General features: G+C 36.6%; 1 protein-coding gene across 6 annotated transcripts in view; it reads left to right on the top strand.

Moving 5' to 3' along the window:
• The window catches only part of ADAMTSL3 (ADAMTS like 3), a 366,780-nt gene that overhangs the window by 196,552 nt on the left and 155,366 nt on the right, over positions 1-14,862 (top strand). For all 6 annotated transcript variants that reach the window (XM_059912342.1, XM_059912338.1, XM_059912341.1 and 3 more), the window contains exon 10: positions 12,994-13,105. In XM_059912342.1, the coding sequence (XP_059768325.1) occupies positions 12,994-13,105 (112 nt within the window). The remainder of the gene's footprint in view (positions 1-12,993; positions 13,106-14,862) is intronic.

Raw genomic sequence — 14,862 nt, 5'->3', positions numbered from 1 at the left:
TCCTTCTTTTATTCTATTTCTTTTTGGTGGTAATGAACAAGACTTAGAAAACCATTTCAGTACCTCTTAGGTTTATTGATTTATTTAGGGTTCTATTTCTGAGTCAATCTTGCAATTTATTATTTTCTCGAAAAGTGTCCAATTCATCTAATTTTTCAAACTTAACTTTTCAAAAGTAATCATAGCATTCCTTTATCACTAAAAACAAACAAAACAACAACAACAACAACAATAGACTCAACAGTTCCTACGTCTCTTTCATTCCTAAACTTGTTCACTGGCTCCTTGTCTAATTTTTGTTTTGTTCAAACCATCCAAAGATTTGTCTCTGAGACATTTAAGAACTAGATTCGAGGCTTGGTAACTCTCAGAGTTCATTAAAAAATTCTATTTATGTAAATTTTAATTTTTGTTTCCTTTATCTTTACATGGTTTTATTTTGGTATTGTGTTTTTAACTTCTAGAGCTAAATTCTTAATTCATTTTATTTTCAATTTTTGTTCTCCATTAAATGTATTTAGGGCTATCAGTTTCCCCATACAGAAGTTCTTAATTTTGTTGTGGTGTGGGTTGTTAATTTTAAACTTTATGTGTAAGCTATTTGTATCCTGGCTAAAAAATCTTTGCCTTATTTAGGATCAAAAATATTCACGTATGTTTTTGTCTGGAAATCTTACTGTTCTACCTTTCATACTAAGAGCTATAATCCAACTAGAATTGATACTTGTGTATGTTGTGAAGTGGAAGCAATATCTTTTTCACATGGCTATGCAATTGACCCAAAACCATTAGGTGAAAAGGCAATCCCTTCCCCATTTCTTTTAAATCCCAAACTATGTATGTGTGGGTCTATTTCTGCACTCTGTTCTGTTTCATTGACCTATTTGCACCAATACCATTGTGACTTAATTACTGTAGCATTAAAATAAGTCTTGATATCTGGTAGTGTAAGTACTTCAGCTTTGTTCTTGAAGATTATCTCTGATATTCTTGACTCCTTCCATTTCCATATCAATTTTGAAATATGCTTCTAAATTTTTATGAAATTCTGCTGATTTTGATTGGAATTACATTGAATTTGTAGGTCAAATTGGAGAAAACTGATTTTCCAATATCAAGTCTTCCAATCCATAAATATGGTATATTCATCCCTTTGTTTAGTTCTTTTTAAATTCTTCTCAATAATGTTTATAATTTTCAATGTATATGATTTGCATATCTTTTGTTAAATTAATTCCCAAATGTTTGTTATTTTGATGTTATTGTAAATGTTTTAAAATTTTTTTCTGTTTGTTTTCTGCTGGAGTATGAAAATCTAATTGATTTTTGTATATTGACATTATATTCTCACTATATTCACTTGCTAATACTAATAGTTTGTGAATTCTCTTGGATTATGTACATACACAGTTATGACACCTGCAAATAATGAGTTCTGTTTCTTCTTTCCAATTATTCTATGCTTTTAAACATTTTTCTTGCTATATTCCGTTACTTAGGACATCTAGTATAATGCTGAATAGAAATAGTGATGGCAGCTATGCTTGTCATGCTTCTCACTTTCAGGACAAAGATCTCTATAATTCCCCAATTGTGTATGATGTTTTCTATAAATTTCTTGTAGATGTTTTTATCTGATGAAATAAATTTTTTCCTAGTTTGCATCATTAATGTATATAAGCATGGAATTTTATTAGATGCCTTTTTGCATTTTTTGAAGTGATCAAATTTTTTTTTTCCCTTTTAATATAGTGAATTACATTGATTTTCAGATGTTAAACCAATCTTACCTTCCTTTAATAAACCTCACTTGGTCATTATTATTTTTTATTAGAATTTAGTATTTACTTGTAAGTATTTATTTTATTATTAATAAAAAGGATTATCCTTTTATATATCATGAGGTATGATTCTTTTTAATTTCAATTTTATTTTATTTATTTTCTACATACAGCAGGTTCTTATTAGTTATTTTTTAAAATAAATATTAATGTATATATGTCAATCCCAATCTCCCAATTCATACCACCACCACACACACCACCCCCCACTGCCCTCGCTTTCCCCTCTTGGTGTCCATACGTTTTTTCTCTACATCTGTGTCTCTATTTCTGCCTTGCAAACCAGTTCATCTGTACCATTTGTCTAGATTCCAAATATATGAGTAAATATACGATATTTGTTTTCTCTTTCTCACTAACTTCACTCTGTATGACAGTCTCTAGGTCCATCCACATCTCTACAAATGACCCAATTTCGTTCCTTTTTATGGCAGAGTAATATTCCATTGTATATAGGTGCCACATCTTCTTTATCCATTTGTCTGTTGATGGGCATTTAGGTTGCTTCCATGACCTGGCTATTGTAAATAGTGCTGCAGTGAACATTGGAGTGCATGTGTCTTTTTGAATTATGGTTTTCTCTGGGTATATGCCCAGTAGTGGGATTGCTGGGTCATATGGTAATTTTACTTTTAGTTTTTTAAGGAACGTCCATACTGTTCTCCATAGTGGCAGTGTCAATTTACATTCCCACCAGCAGTGCAAGAGGGTTCCCTTTTCTCCACACCCTCTCCAGCATTTGTTGTTTATAGATTTTCTGATGATGCCCATTCTAACCAGTGTGAGGTGATACCTCATTGTAGTTTTGATTTGCATTTCTCTAATAATTAGTGATGTTGAGCATCTTTTAATGTGCCTCTTGGCCATCAGTATGTCTTCTTTGGAGAAATGGCTATTTAGGTCTTCAGCCCAGTTTTGGATTGGGTTGTTTGTTTTTTTAATATTGAGCTGCATGAGCTGTTTATATATTTTGGAGATTACTCCTTTGTCCGTTGATTCGTTTGCAAATATCTTCTCCCATTCTAAGGGTTGTCTTTTCGTCTTGTTTATGGTTTCCATTACTGTGCAAAAGCTTTGAAGTTTCATTAGGTCCCATTTGTTTATTTTTGCTTTTATTTCCATTACTCTAGGAGGTGGGTCAAAAAAGATCTTGCTGTGATTTATGTAAAAGAGTGTACTTCCTATGTTTTCCTCTAAGAGTTTTATAGTGTCCGGTCTTACATTTAGGCCTCTAATCTATTTTGAGTTTATTTTTGTGTATGGTGTTAGGGACCGTTCTAATTTCATTCTTTTACAAGTAGCAGTCCAGTTTTCCCAGCACCACTTATTGAAGAGACTGTCTTCTCCATTGTATATCCTTGCCTCTTTTGTCATAGATTAGTTGACCATAGGTGGGTGGGTTTATCTCTGGGCTTTCTACCCTGTTCCATTGATCTATATTTCTGTTTTTGTGCCAGTACCATATTGTTTGGATGAGTGTCGCTTTGTAGTATAGTCTGAAGTCAGGGAGCCTGATTCCTCCAGCTCCGTTTTTTTTCCCTCAAGATTGCTTTGGCTATTCGGGGTCTTTTGTGTCTCCATACAAATTTTAAGATTTTTTTGTTCTAGTTCTGTGAAAAATACCATGGGTAATTTGATAGGGATTGCATTGAATCTGTAGATTGCTTTGGCTAGTAGAGTCATTTTCACAATATTTATTCTTCCAATCCAAGAACATGGTATATCTCTCCATCTGTTTTTGTGTCATCTTTGATTTCTCTCATCAGTGCCTTATAGTTTTCTGAGTACAGGTCTTTTGTCTCCTTAGGTAGGTTTATTCCTAGGTATTTTATTCTTTTTGTTGCAATGGCAAATGGAATTGTTTCCTTAATTTCTCTTTCTGATCTTTCATTGTTAGTGTATAGGAATGCAAGAGATTTCTGTGCATGAATTTTGTATCCTGAAACTTTACCAAATTCATTGGTTAGCTCTAGTAGTTTTCTGGTGGCATCTTTAGGATTCTCTATGTATAGTAGCATATCATCTGCAAACAGTGACTATTTTACTTCTTCTTTTCCAATTTGTATTTCTTTTATTTCTTTTTCTTCTCTGATTACTGTGGCTAGGACTTCCAAAACTATGTCGCATAAGAGTGGTGAGAGTGGACATCCTTGTCTTGTTCCTGATCTAGAGGAAATGCTTTCAGTTTTTCTCCATTGAGAATGATTTTTGCTCTGGGTTTGTCATATATGGCCTTTATTATGTTGAGGTAGGTAGGTTCCCTCTATGCCCACTTTCTGGAGAGTTTTTTATCATAAATGGGTGTTTTGTCAAAACTTTTTGTCAAAAGCTTTTTCTGCATCTATTGAGATGATCATATGGTTTTTATTTTTCAATTTGTTAATATGGTGTATCACATTGATTGATTTGCATATATTTAAGTATCCTTGCATCCCTGGGATACATCCCACTTGATCATGATGTATGATCCTTTTAATGTGTTGTTGGATTCTGTTTGCTAGTATTGTCTTGAGGATTTTTGTATCTATATTCATCAGTGATATTAGTCTGTAATTTTCTTTTTTTGTAGTATCTCTGTCTGGTTTTGGTATCAGGGTGATGGTGGCCTCCTAGAGTGAGTTTGGGAATGTTCCTTCCTCTGCAATTTTTTGAAAGAGTTTGAGAGGAATGGATGTTAGCTCTTCTCTAAATGTTCGATAGAATCCACCTGTGAAGCCCTCTGGCCCTGGACTTTTGTTTGTTCGAAGATATTTAATCACAGTTTCAATTTCATTACTTGTGATTGGTCTGTTCATATTTTCTATTCCTTCTTGGTTCAGTCTTGGAAGGTTATACCTTTCTAAGAATTTGTCCATTTCTTCCAGGTTGTCCATTTAATTGGCATAGAGTTGCTTGTAGTAGTCTTTTATGATGCTTTGTATTTCTGTGGTGTCTGTTTTAACTTCTCCTTTTTCATTTCTAATTTTATTGATTTTAGTCCTCCCCCTCTTTTTATTGATGAGTCTGGCTAAAGGTTTGTCAATTTTGTTTATCTTCTCAAGGAATCAGCTGTTAGTTTTATTGATCTTTGCTATTGTTTTCTTTGTTTCTATTTCATTTATTTCTGCTCTGATTTTATGATTTCTTTCCTTCTGCTAACTTTGGGTTTTGTTTGTTCTTCTTTCTCAAGTTCCTTTAGGTGTAAGGTTAGATTGTTTATTTGAGATGTTTCTTTTTTCTTAAGATAGGATTGTATTGCCATAAACTTCCCTATTAGAACTGCTTTTGCTGCATCCTATAGGTTTTGGATCATCGTATTCCTGTTGTCATTTGTCTCTAGGTATTTTTTGATTTCCTCTTTGATTTCTTCAGTGATCTCTTGGTTATTTAGTAACGTATTGTTTAGCCTCTGTGTGTTTGTGCTTTTTACTTTACTTTTTTTCCCTGTAATTGATTTCTAATCTCATAGCATTGTGGTCGGAAAAGATGCTTGATATGATTTCAATTTTCTTAAATTTACTGAGGTTTGATGTGTGACCCAAGATGTGATCTATACTGGAGAATGTTCTGTGTGCACTTGAGAGGAAAGTGTAATCTGCTGTTTTTGGATGGGATGTCCTATAAATATCAATTAAATCTATCTGGTCTATTGTGTCATTTAAAGCTTTTGTTTCCTTATTAATTTTCTGTCTGAATGATCTGTCCATTGATGTAAGTGAAGTGTTAAAGTCCCCCACTATTATTGTGTTACTGTTGATTTCCTCTTTTATAGCTGTTAACAGTTGCCTTATGTATTGAGGTGCTCCTATGTTGGGTGCATATATAGTTATAATTGTTATATCTTCTTCTTGGATTGATCCCTTGATCATTACATAGTGTCCTTCCTCGTCTCTTGTAACATTCTTTATTTTAAAGTCTATTTTATCTGATATGAGTATTGCTACTCCAGCTTTCTTTTGATTTCCATTTGCAGGGAATATCTTTTTCCATCCCCTCACTTTCAGTCTGTATGTGTCCGTAGGTCTGATGTGGGTCTCTTGTAGACAACATATATATGGGTCTTGTTTATGTATCCATGCAGTGAACCTGTGTCTCTTGGTTGGAGCACTTAATCCATTCACATTTAAGGTAATTATTGATATGTATGTTCCTATTACCATTTTCTTAATTGGTTTGGGTTTGTTTTTGTAGGTCCTTTTCTTCTGTTGTGTTTCCCACTTAGAGAAGTTCCTTTAGCATTTGTTGTAGAGCTGGTTTGGTGGTGCTGAATTCTCTTAGCTTTTGCTTGTCTGTAAAGCTTTTGATTTCTCCATTGAATCTGAATGAGATCCTTGCCAGATAGAGTAATCGTGGTTGTAGGTTCTTCCCTTTCATCACTTTAATATATCATGCCACTCCTTTCTGGCTTGTAGAGTTTCTGCTGAGAAATCAGCTGTTAACCTTATGGGAGTTCCCTTGTATGTTATTTGTCATTTTTCCCTTGCTGCTTTTAATAATTTTTCTTTGTCTTTAATTTTTGCCAATTTGATTACTATGTGTCTTGCATGTTTCTCCTTGGGTTTGTCCTGCCTGGGACTCTCTACACTTCTTGGACTTGGGTGGCTATTTTCTTTCCCATATTAGGGAATTTTCGACTATAATCTCTTCACATATTTTCTCAGGTCCATTCTCTCTCTCTTCTCCTTCTGGGACCCCTATAATGTGAATGTTGGTGCATTTAATGTTGTCCCAGAGGTCTCTTAGGCTGTCTTCATCTCTTTTCATTCTTTTTTCTTTATTCTGTTCTGTGGCAGTGATTTCCACCATTCTGTCTTCCAGGTCACTTATCCGTTCTTCTGCCTCAGTTATTCTGCTGTTGATTCCTTGTAGTGTATTTTTCATTTCAGTTATTGTATTGTTCATCTCTGTTTGTTTGTTCTTTAATTCTTCTAGGTCTTTGTTAAATATTTCTTACATCTTCTCGATCTTTGCCTCCATTCTTTTTCCGAGGTCCTGGATCATCTTCACTATCATTATTCTGAATTCTTTTTCTGGAAGGTTGCCTATCTCCACTTCATTTAGTTGTTTTTCTGGGATTTTATCTTGTTCCTTCATCTGGTACATAGTCCTCTGCCTTTTCATTTTGTCTGCCTTTCTGTGAATGTGGTTTTCGTTTACAGGCTGCAGGATTGTAGTTCTTCTTGTTTCTGCTCTCTGCCCTCTGGTGGATGAGGCTATCTAAGAGGCTTGTGCAAGCTTCCTGATGGGAGGGACTGGTGGTGGGTAGAACTGGGTGTTGCTCTGGTGGGCAGAGCTCAGTAAAACTATAATCTGCTTGTCTGCTGATGAGTGAGGCTGGGTTCTCTCCCTGTTGGTTGTTTGGCCTGAGGTGACCCAGCACTGGAGGCTATAGCTCTTTGGTGTGACTAATGGTGGACTCTGGGAGGGCTCACACCAAGGAGTACTTCCCAGAACTTCTGCTGCCAGTGTTCTTGTCACCATGGTGAGCCACAGCCACCCCCTGCCTCTGCAGGAGAACCTCCAACACCAGCAGGTGGGTTTGGTTCAGTTTCCTATGGGGTCACTGCTCCTTCCACCTGGATCCTGATGTGTACACTACTTTGTGTGTGCCCTCCAAGAGTGGAGTCTCTGTTTCCCCCAGTCCTGTCGAAGTCCTGCACTTAAATCCCGCTAGGCTTCAAAGTCTGATTCTCTGGGAATTCCTCCTCCCATTGCTGGACCCCCAGGTTGGAAAACCTGACGTGGGGCTCAGAACCTTCACTCCAGTGGGTGGACTTCTGTGGTATAATTATTCTCCAGTTTGTGAGTCACCCACCCAGCGGTTATGGGATTTGATTTTATTGAGATTGTGCCCCTCCTACCGTCTTACTGGGGCTTCTCCTTTGTCTTTGGATGTGGGGTATCTTTTTTGGTGAGTTCCAGTGTCTTCCTGTCGATGACTGTTCAGCAGTTAGTTGTAATTCTGATGCTCTCGCAAGAGGGAGTTAGCACACATCCTTCTACTCTGCCATCTTGAATCTCTGTTGTTCCCTTTCCCAATGATTTTAAATTATTTTATTTATGATTCTTTTTCAGTATTTGTTTCCAGGAGAGGTTTTTGTTTTTTGGGTGGCTTTTTCCTGTAATGTGTTTTTTGGGTCTTGGTATTAATTTTACACTAGGTTTATAAAACAAATTGAGAAGTATTTCCTCTGTTGTTATTTTCTGTAACAGTTTGTGTGAGATTGCTATTACTTGACTAGTCAGATGTTTTATTCCCTTATGTGTCAGTTTTGTTTCAAGGAATTTGTCTATTTCAACTAGCTTTTTGAAAGTTATTGGCATAGATTTTTTTATAGTATTGTCTTATTTCTTCACTGTGTGGAGAATCTGTAGCGAGTCTTCTTTCTCATTCCTAATTTTGATTATTTGTCCCTACTCTTCTTTTTCCTTAATCAGTCATGTTGGAGGTCTATCAGTTTTATGAGACTTTTCACAGAAACACCTTTTGGCTTTATAAACCACTTTAAAGTAGTTTCATTCTCATATCATTAATGTTTGCTCTTATCTTTATTGTTACCATCTCTCTACTTTCTCTGGATTCAATATGTTATTCTTCTTCTAACCTTTTTTTATATAAATTTATTTATTTATTTTTGGCTGCATTGGGTCTTCATTGCTGCACCTGGGCTTTCTCTAGTTGTGGCGAGTGGGGGCTACTCTTCATTGCAGTGCACAGGCTTCTCATTGCGGTGGCTTCTCTTGTTGCGGAGCATGGGCTCTAAGTGTGCACGATTCAGTAGTTGTGGCAGGCAGGCTCAGTAGTTGTGGCTTGCAGGCTCTAGAGTGCACGCTCAGTAGTTGTGGCTCATGGGCTTAGTTGCTCCGCGGCATGTGGGATCTGCCTGGACCAGCGATCGAACATTGGCATTGCCAATGCCAATCCCCTGCATTGGCAGGTGGATTCTTAACCACTGCGCCACCAGGCAAGTCCTTTTCTAACTTTTGGGGATGGCTGTTTAGATTAGTGATTTTCATCCAATTTTTCCATAACATATGCTTTTAACTCCATAAATTTCTCTCAAAGTATGCTTTAGATTTTGTTCCACAAAGTTTGATATGAAATCTTTTTCTTCATCATTCAGTTAAGTTGTATTGTAATTTCCATAGTGATATATATGATATAGTGATATAGTGACTTATAGAATATTTAGAAGTGTAGCATCCAAGTATGTGGGAATTTTCAAGTAATCTCATCATTTTATACCTTAATTCTACTATAGTCAAATAACATTATATTATTTTAATGTTTTGAAATTTGTTAAAACTTAATTTGTGGCTCAGAATGTAGCAAATTTTGGAAGACTATGATATGTAGTCTTCTGATGTTGGACACAATGTTCTACATATGTCAATTAGATCATATTTATTAATGGTTTTATGCAAAATTATAGCCTTACTGATTTTTGTCTGCTTATTCTGTTAGTTACTACAAGAGACCTGGTAAAACTACCACTATGACTGTGCATTTGTCTATATTTTTTCTGTTTCTTGTTAATTTTTGAATTATATATTTTGAGGTTAGGTGGTTAGGTACACTCACATTTAGAATCATTACCTCTTCTAGTGACTTGACCTCTTTATCATTGTGAAACTATTTTCTTTCAGCACTTTGAAGATATTGCTTCATTGTCTTCTGGCTTCCATTTATTCTGTTGAGAATTCAGCTGTCAGTCTTATTTTTGTTCCTTAGAAGGTAATGTGTCTTTTTTCTTTGCCTGCTTTCAAGTGTTTTCTCTTGTTTTTGGTTTTCATCAATTTGACTCTGATATAATTAATAACTTTCTTCTGCTTGAGGTTCCTGGTGCTTCATGAATCTGTAGCTTGATATCCATCATCAGTTTTGGAAGATTTTCTCATTTATTACCTCTTCAGATATAGCTTCTATCTTATTCTCTTTGTTCTCTTTTTCTGGGACTACAATTATACCTGTATCTCAAATGTCTAATTTCCATTTTCTTTTTATCTGTCAGTTTGCTAATTCTCTGAATAGGTGTATATAATCCAGAAGTCAGCAGATTATGACCAGCAAGCTGACCAACTGTCTTTGTAAATGGAGTTTACAGCTACCCCCATTTATTTATATATTACTTGTGGTTGCTTTTGCACTACACCAGCAGAGTTGAATAATTGCAACTGAGATAACATGGCCTGAAAACTCACTTTTACTATCTGGTTCTTTAAGATAATATTTGCGGAACCCCAGTCTAGTCTACTAAGTCTATTCATTGAGATATATATTTAAATTATTTTGCTTTTTATTTCTACAATCACATTTTATTTTTGTTATAGTTTCTTTGTTTCTGGTGAAATTCTCCATCTTGTCATTTAATTTCTTGAACATTTTAGTCACAGTATCTTTGTCTAGGTTTTCTTAAAAACAGAGCCTGAGGTGAAAGCTATGTGCTAACACATGTTTTTTGACCGTGGGAATAGAATGAGGTGTTGCTAGGCCCTCAAGCAGGGAAACAAGACATGAAGCCAAGGCCAGAGTTACAGGAAATGGTAGTGGTATACTTACATTTTTAAGTTTCTATCAGTTAATGCCCATATCTGGATTTCCTATTTTTCTGATTATATGTCTATTTTCCCACTTTTTTGGTTGGTGTTAAATTTTATCTCTGTTGTATATCTAGGGTTAAAGTTTTGCTGCATATAGTAGAGGAAAGATTATAGATACCATTTGAGACTGGATTAATTATTGCTTCTAGAAGACAGGTTAGCAGCCAATCACCTTCATCCAAGAGACTGAAATAATTTGAATCTGGGCATCATTCCCTTTGAAAACTGGAATATTTCCAGTATTTTTTTTTGGCTGCGTTGGGTCTTCGTTGCTGCACGCGGCCTTTCTCTAGTTGTGGTGAGTGGGGGCTACTCTTCGTTGCAGTGTGCGGGCTTCTCACTGCAGTAGCTTATCTTGTGGCGGAGCACAGGCTCTAGGCACGCAGGCTTCGGTAGTTGCAGCATGCAGGCTCAGTAGTTGCTGCACACGGGCCGTAGAGCACGTGGGCTTCAGTAGTTCTGGTGCATGGGCTCAGTAGTTGTGGCTCATGAGCTCTAGAGCACAGGCTCAGTGGTTGTGGTGTACAGGCTTAGTTGCTCCGTGGCAAATGGGATCTTCCCAGACCAGGGCTTGAACCCGTGTCCCCTGCATTGGCAGGCAGATTCTTAACCGCTGCACCACCAGGAAAGTCCTTTCCAGTCTACTCTTATTCCTAGGATACAGCTTTCTGGGGTCCCAGCTGGGAGCCTGGGCTGTTTACCAACACTCCTCACCTTGGCGGGCCTGGAGCTCCAGGTTTTGCTGCCTCAGCCACTTGAGTCTGATGACAGGCCTGCTCAGCTTCTCAGCTGCTCAGTCACCACTTGTAAGATGGAAAATGTCTTGAGCAGAAAGGTGGTACTGAAGGTGGTACCAAATGTTATGCTCACATGTCTGGGCTTCCTTTGTGTCTGGGATATTGGCCCTGCACATCCTCACTACTACGGTAGTTTTCTGATGCCTTCAAATACATTAAAAAGTATTCTATGCAGCACTTTTACTTATTCTCAGTGGGAGGATTCATCAGAGACAAACCGTTCTTCCATAGCCAGAAGCAAAACTCGTTAGAAGTCTTTTCTGTGCTATCCTCATCCCATCACTATAACCCTGCCCCTCTCTCCCTCCACACACATCTTGTGTCTGGAATTTTTCACCATTTTATAATTTTACAGTTTTTTTTTTTACCGTTTTATAATTAAATACATCAAAGTTTTCTTTTTTGGTCAACCCTTATTTAGATTTACTAATAAGCTTTACTGATTTATTTCATCATTACTGCTTCTTGCATCTCACTACTTTCTTGTGGATTTATATTACTTCTTTTTCAGTATATCCTTTCATAGTTTTTTTTTTTTTCCTAGTGAGAGTTTCTGAGTGGTTAAAGTTTCTGTCATTTTGTGTCTGAGAAAAACTTTATTTCACTGATTACTGATTGATAATTTGATCATAGCTTGTTTATAAGTTGACAATTGATAATTGATTAGCAATGAATAATTTGGTTGTAGAATTCTAGATTAAAAAACTATTGTCCCTCATCACTTTGAAGGTATGCTTTTGTTTTCTTGCATCCATTATTGCTGTGAGAAATCTGATGCCATTCTGATTCTCACTCCTTTGTAGGGAATCATTTTTTTCTTTCTGATAACTTTCAGAATTTCTCTCTGTCCTTGTTGTTGTATTTTTTACAATGTCTGCTCAGAACTTTATGAATATTTTTAGACTGAGTACTTCTGTTTTTCTTAAGGTCTAGAAAATTCTCAACAATGATGTAATCAAATATCACCTTTTCATTATTTTTTCTATTCTTTCTCTTGAACTCCATGTGATGCTGGCATTTCTGGATCTATCTCCCACAGCTTAACCTTTGTTTTCCCTCTCTTTTTCTCTTTGTGTTGTGTTCTGGGACCTTTCCTCAATTCACTCATTTGTTCAATCAGGAGGGAAGGAAAAAAAAAGTAGGGAGAGAACCTGCTGCCTGAGCAAAATAACCTGAAGGTAAACTTACCTCTGTCTATAACTGCTTGCTCACTCTCAGTGGTGCCCCTCCTCTATTTTAATTAGATACTGGAAAGCTTCTATGCAAACACCATGGATTTGTGTACATTTGAGTTTCTAGAGTTGTGCTTTCAGAAGGATTTTTCAGAAGGATCTGCTTAAAGATGCTTAAAGATGTTGTTATTATAAATGTAAGAATCGCAGTTATGTGCCATGTTGTAAGCAAACCCAGATTACATTTCCTGTCTCATTTCCTGTTCTCATGGAAATTAAAATCAAATGTATTGGGAAGAAAAATAAAACTTAAGTAAATAAACTAAAAATGCACCTACATTTTTGTGAACTCATTCACAGGCATAGAATTATCTGGAAAAATGACTCCAAGGAGATTGGTCAAAGATCTTCTGAGATCCCATTTATGACAAATCTAATCGAAATGCTGTCACATCTTAAAATTCTGGGAATCTTCATGTACCAGAGTTTATTGTGATAGATGTGTTTGTCTACGTAGGTGACTTGTGTTCACCTGATGTTGAAAGGTGTGGAAGGCACTAGCTCCTTGCATGCGAATATGTTATCAAAGTTGTCTCCGTCCAGACCAGGTACACTGCGGCCAAGGACAGCGTGGTCCAGTTCTTCTTTTACCAGCCAATCAGTCATCAGTGGAGACAAACTGACTTCTTTCCCTGCACTGTGACATGTGGAGGAGGTGAGGCACAGACTTTGTTCATGAATATTTAGAGCTCAGAGTTAGAAATGACACATTTGCTTTTTTGAAGCTGACTTTAAAGTTAGCGTGGTACTACCAAATGTAAAATAGATAGCTAGTGGGAAGCAGCCGCATAGCACAGGGAGATCAGCTCGGTGCTTTGTGACCACCTAGAGGGGGGGTAGGGAGGGTGGGAGGGAGACACAAGAGGGAGGGGATATGGGGATATATGTATATGTATAGCTGACTCACTTTGTTATCCAGCAGAAACTAACACAACATTGTAAAGCAATTATACTCCAATAAAGATGTTAAAAAAAAATTAGCATGGTAATTAGAGACGTGTAACCACACAGCATCCTACTCAGTGGCCTGGAATGCAGTGGTTTTAATGAATGTGTGTTTGCTTTATTCTTGAACATAGGTGAAAACTGGATTTAGAAAGCACCCTTTACTTTGAGCAGAGAGCTGGAAACACGTTTGCATGTCTCTCATGGACTCCAAAATAAAAGCCAAGAGATAGGGGGAATTTTTAATTCTTACCCATCAGAAAAACAAATATCTCTTTTTAATTTATTCCCTAGCTCTCACACACAGAGAGACTTTCTCATTTGGACACCTAAGTTAAAAGAGAAGCTTTCCATTCTGGGAGGGACATGTATAATGGGACTAAGCTTATTAGTTCAGTTGGTTCAATTCTTGGGAGGAGAATAGATGTTTCTCATAGCCGGTGCCCAAGGAAAGACATGATCAGTCCTGCTGGAACCTTCAATGGAAGCACCTGGTTGTGTGACTGTCCACCAAAGATAGCGTTGGCTGTAAGGACAGAAGGAACATTTTAGGTTCCTTTTGGGGGTCCCCCAACATCCTGCCACTTTCTGTACACCGGCAGAATTTCAATACATTTGTTCATAATGTAGGAAGGCAGTCTGCCTTATTTCTTTCTCTTTTAGCTATCTCTGTACCGCTGCAAAATTAAAGAGAAAAATTAATTTTGTCTCTCCCCAAATTATAAACACCTGTATGCTCCTTGTCTCCTCCTAGAAATATGTTTCCATTTAGAGCAAAGATTATTTTCTTTAACTCAAGGAGCTGTAATCTCATTCTGTTATTGTCTTGGGGAAAAATAAAAACATACACATAAAACCCACAAGGAAAGCATTACCAAAATTTAATTATGTTAGTAATCAAATCTACATGATTTGTGTTAAATGGCATTTCAGGGTTTTTGGTGTAATCAGGAAAATTAGCTCGCTGGTCTCCAAGGTATTTGGATGGACTTTCCTGGTCTTGTCTGCAATCATCTATGTGGGACACTTGAGATTAGTTTGGAGAAAGTACCAAGATTGCCACTGTCATCTGATATTGCAGACTTTCTGGCAGATATTGGCACCCAAGTAATATTTTATTGACTCCATTTGGATTTTCGTTCCTGTGGTTTTGACCTTGCTTTTTATAATGCATACCAGTCTGTCCTTCTACACTCAGCTTACATTTAAGCCTTGACTTGTAGAAAGCTGTCTATTGGTTTATAAAATCAGATTCCTCTCAGCAATCGGGCCTTTAAATGTATTTTTAGAACTTTAGACCAGTTGGCTGAGGCTGAGAACTTAACTTTGGGGTTTTTTTGTTTTGTTTTTTTTGTGTGTTTTTTTTTTGGTGAAGAGCTCATTCTGGTTTTGAAAATTACTTTTTAAAAAACTTAACATGACACTTATGTAGTGACAGGAAACCTGGAATCAAATCTTTCAGGAAGT

Source organism: Balaenoptera ricei, chromosome 2 (assembly GCF_028023285.1).
Source record: "Balaenoptera ricei isolate mBalRic1 chromosome 2, mBalRic1.hap2, whole genome shotgun sequence".
Classification (NCBI taxonomy): domain Eukaryota; kingdom Metazoa; phylum Chordata; class Mammalia; order Artiodactyla; family Balaenopteridae; genus Balaenoptera; species Balaenoptera ricei.
Note: the sequence above shows the minus strand (reverse complement) of the source record. Positions and strands in the feature narration are given on the sequence as shown.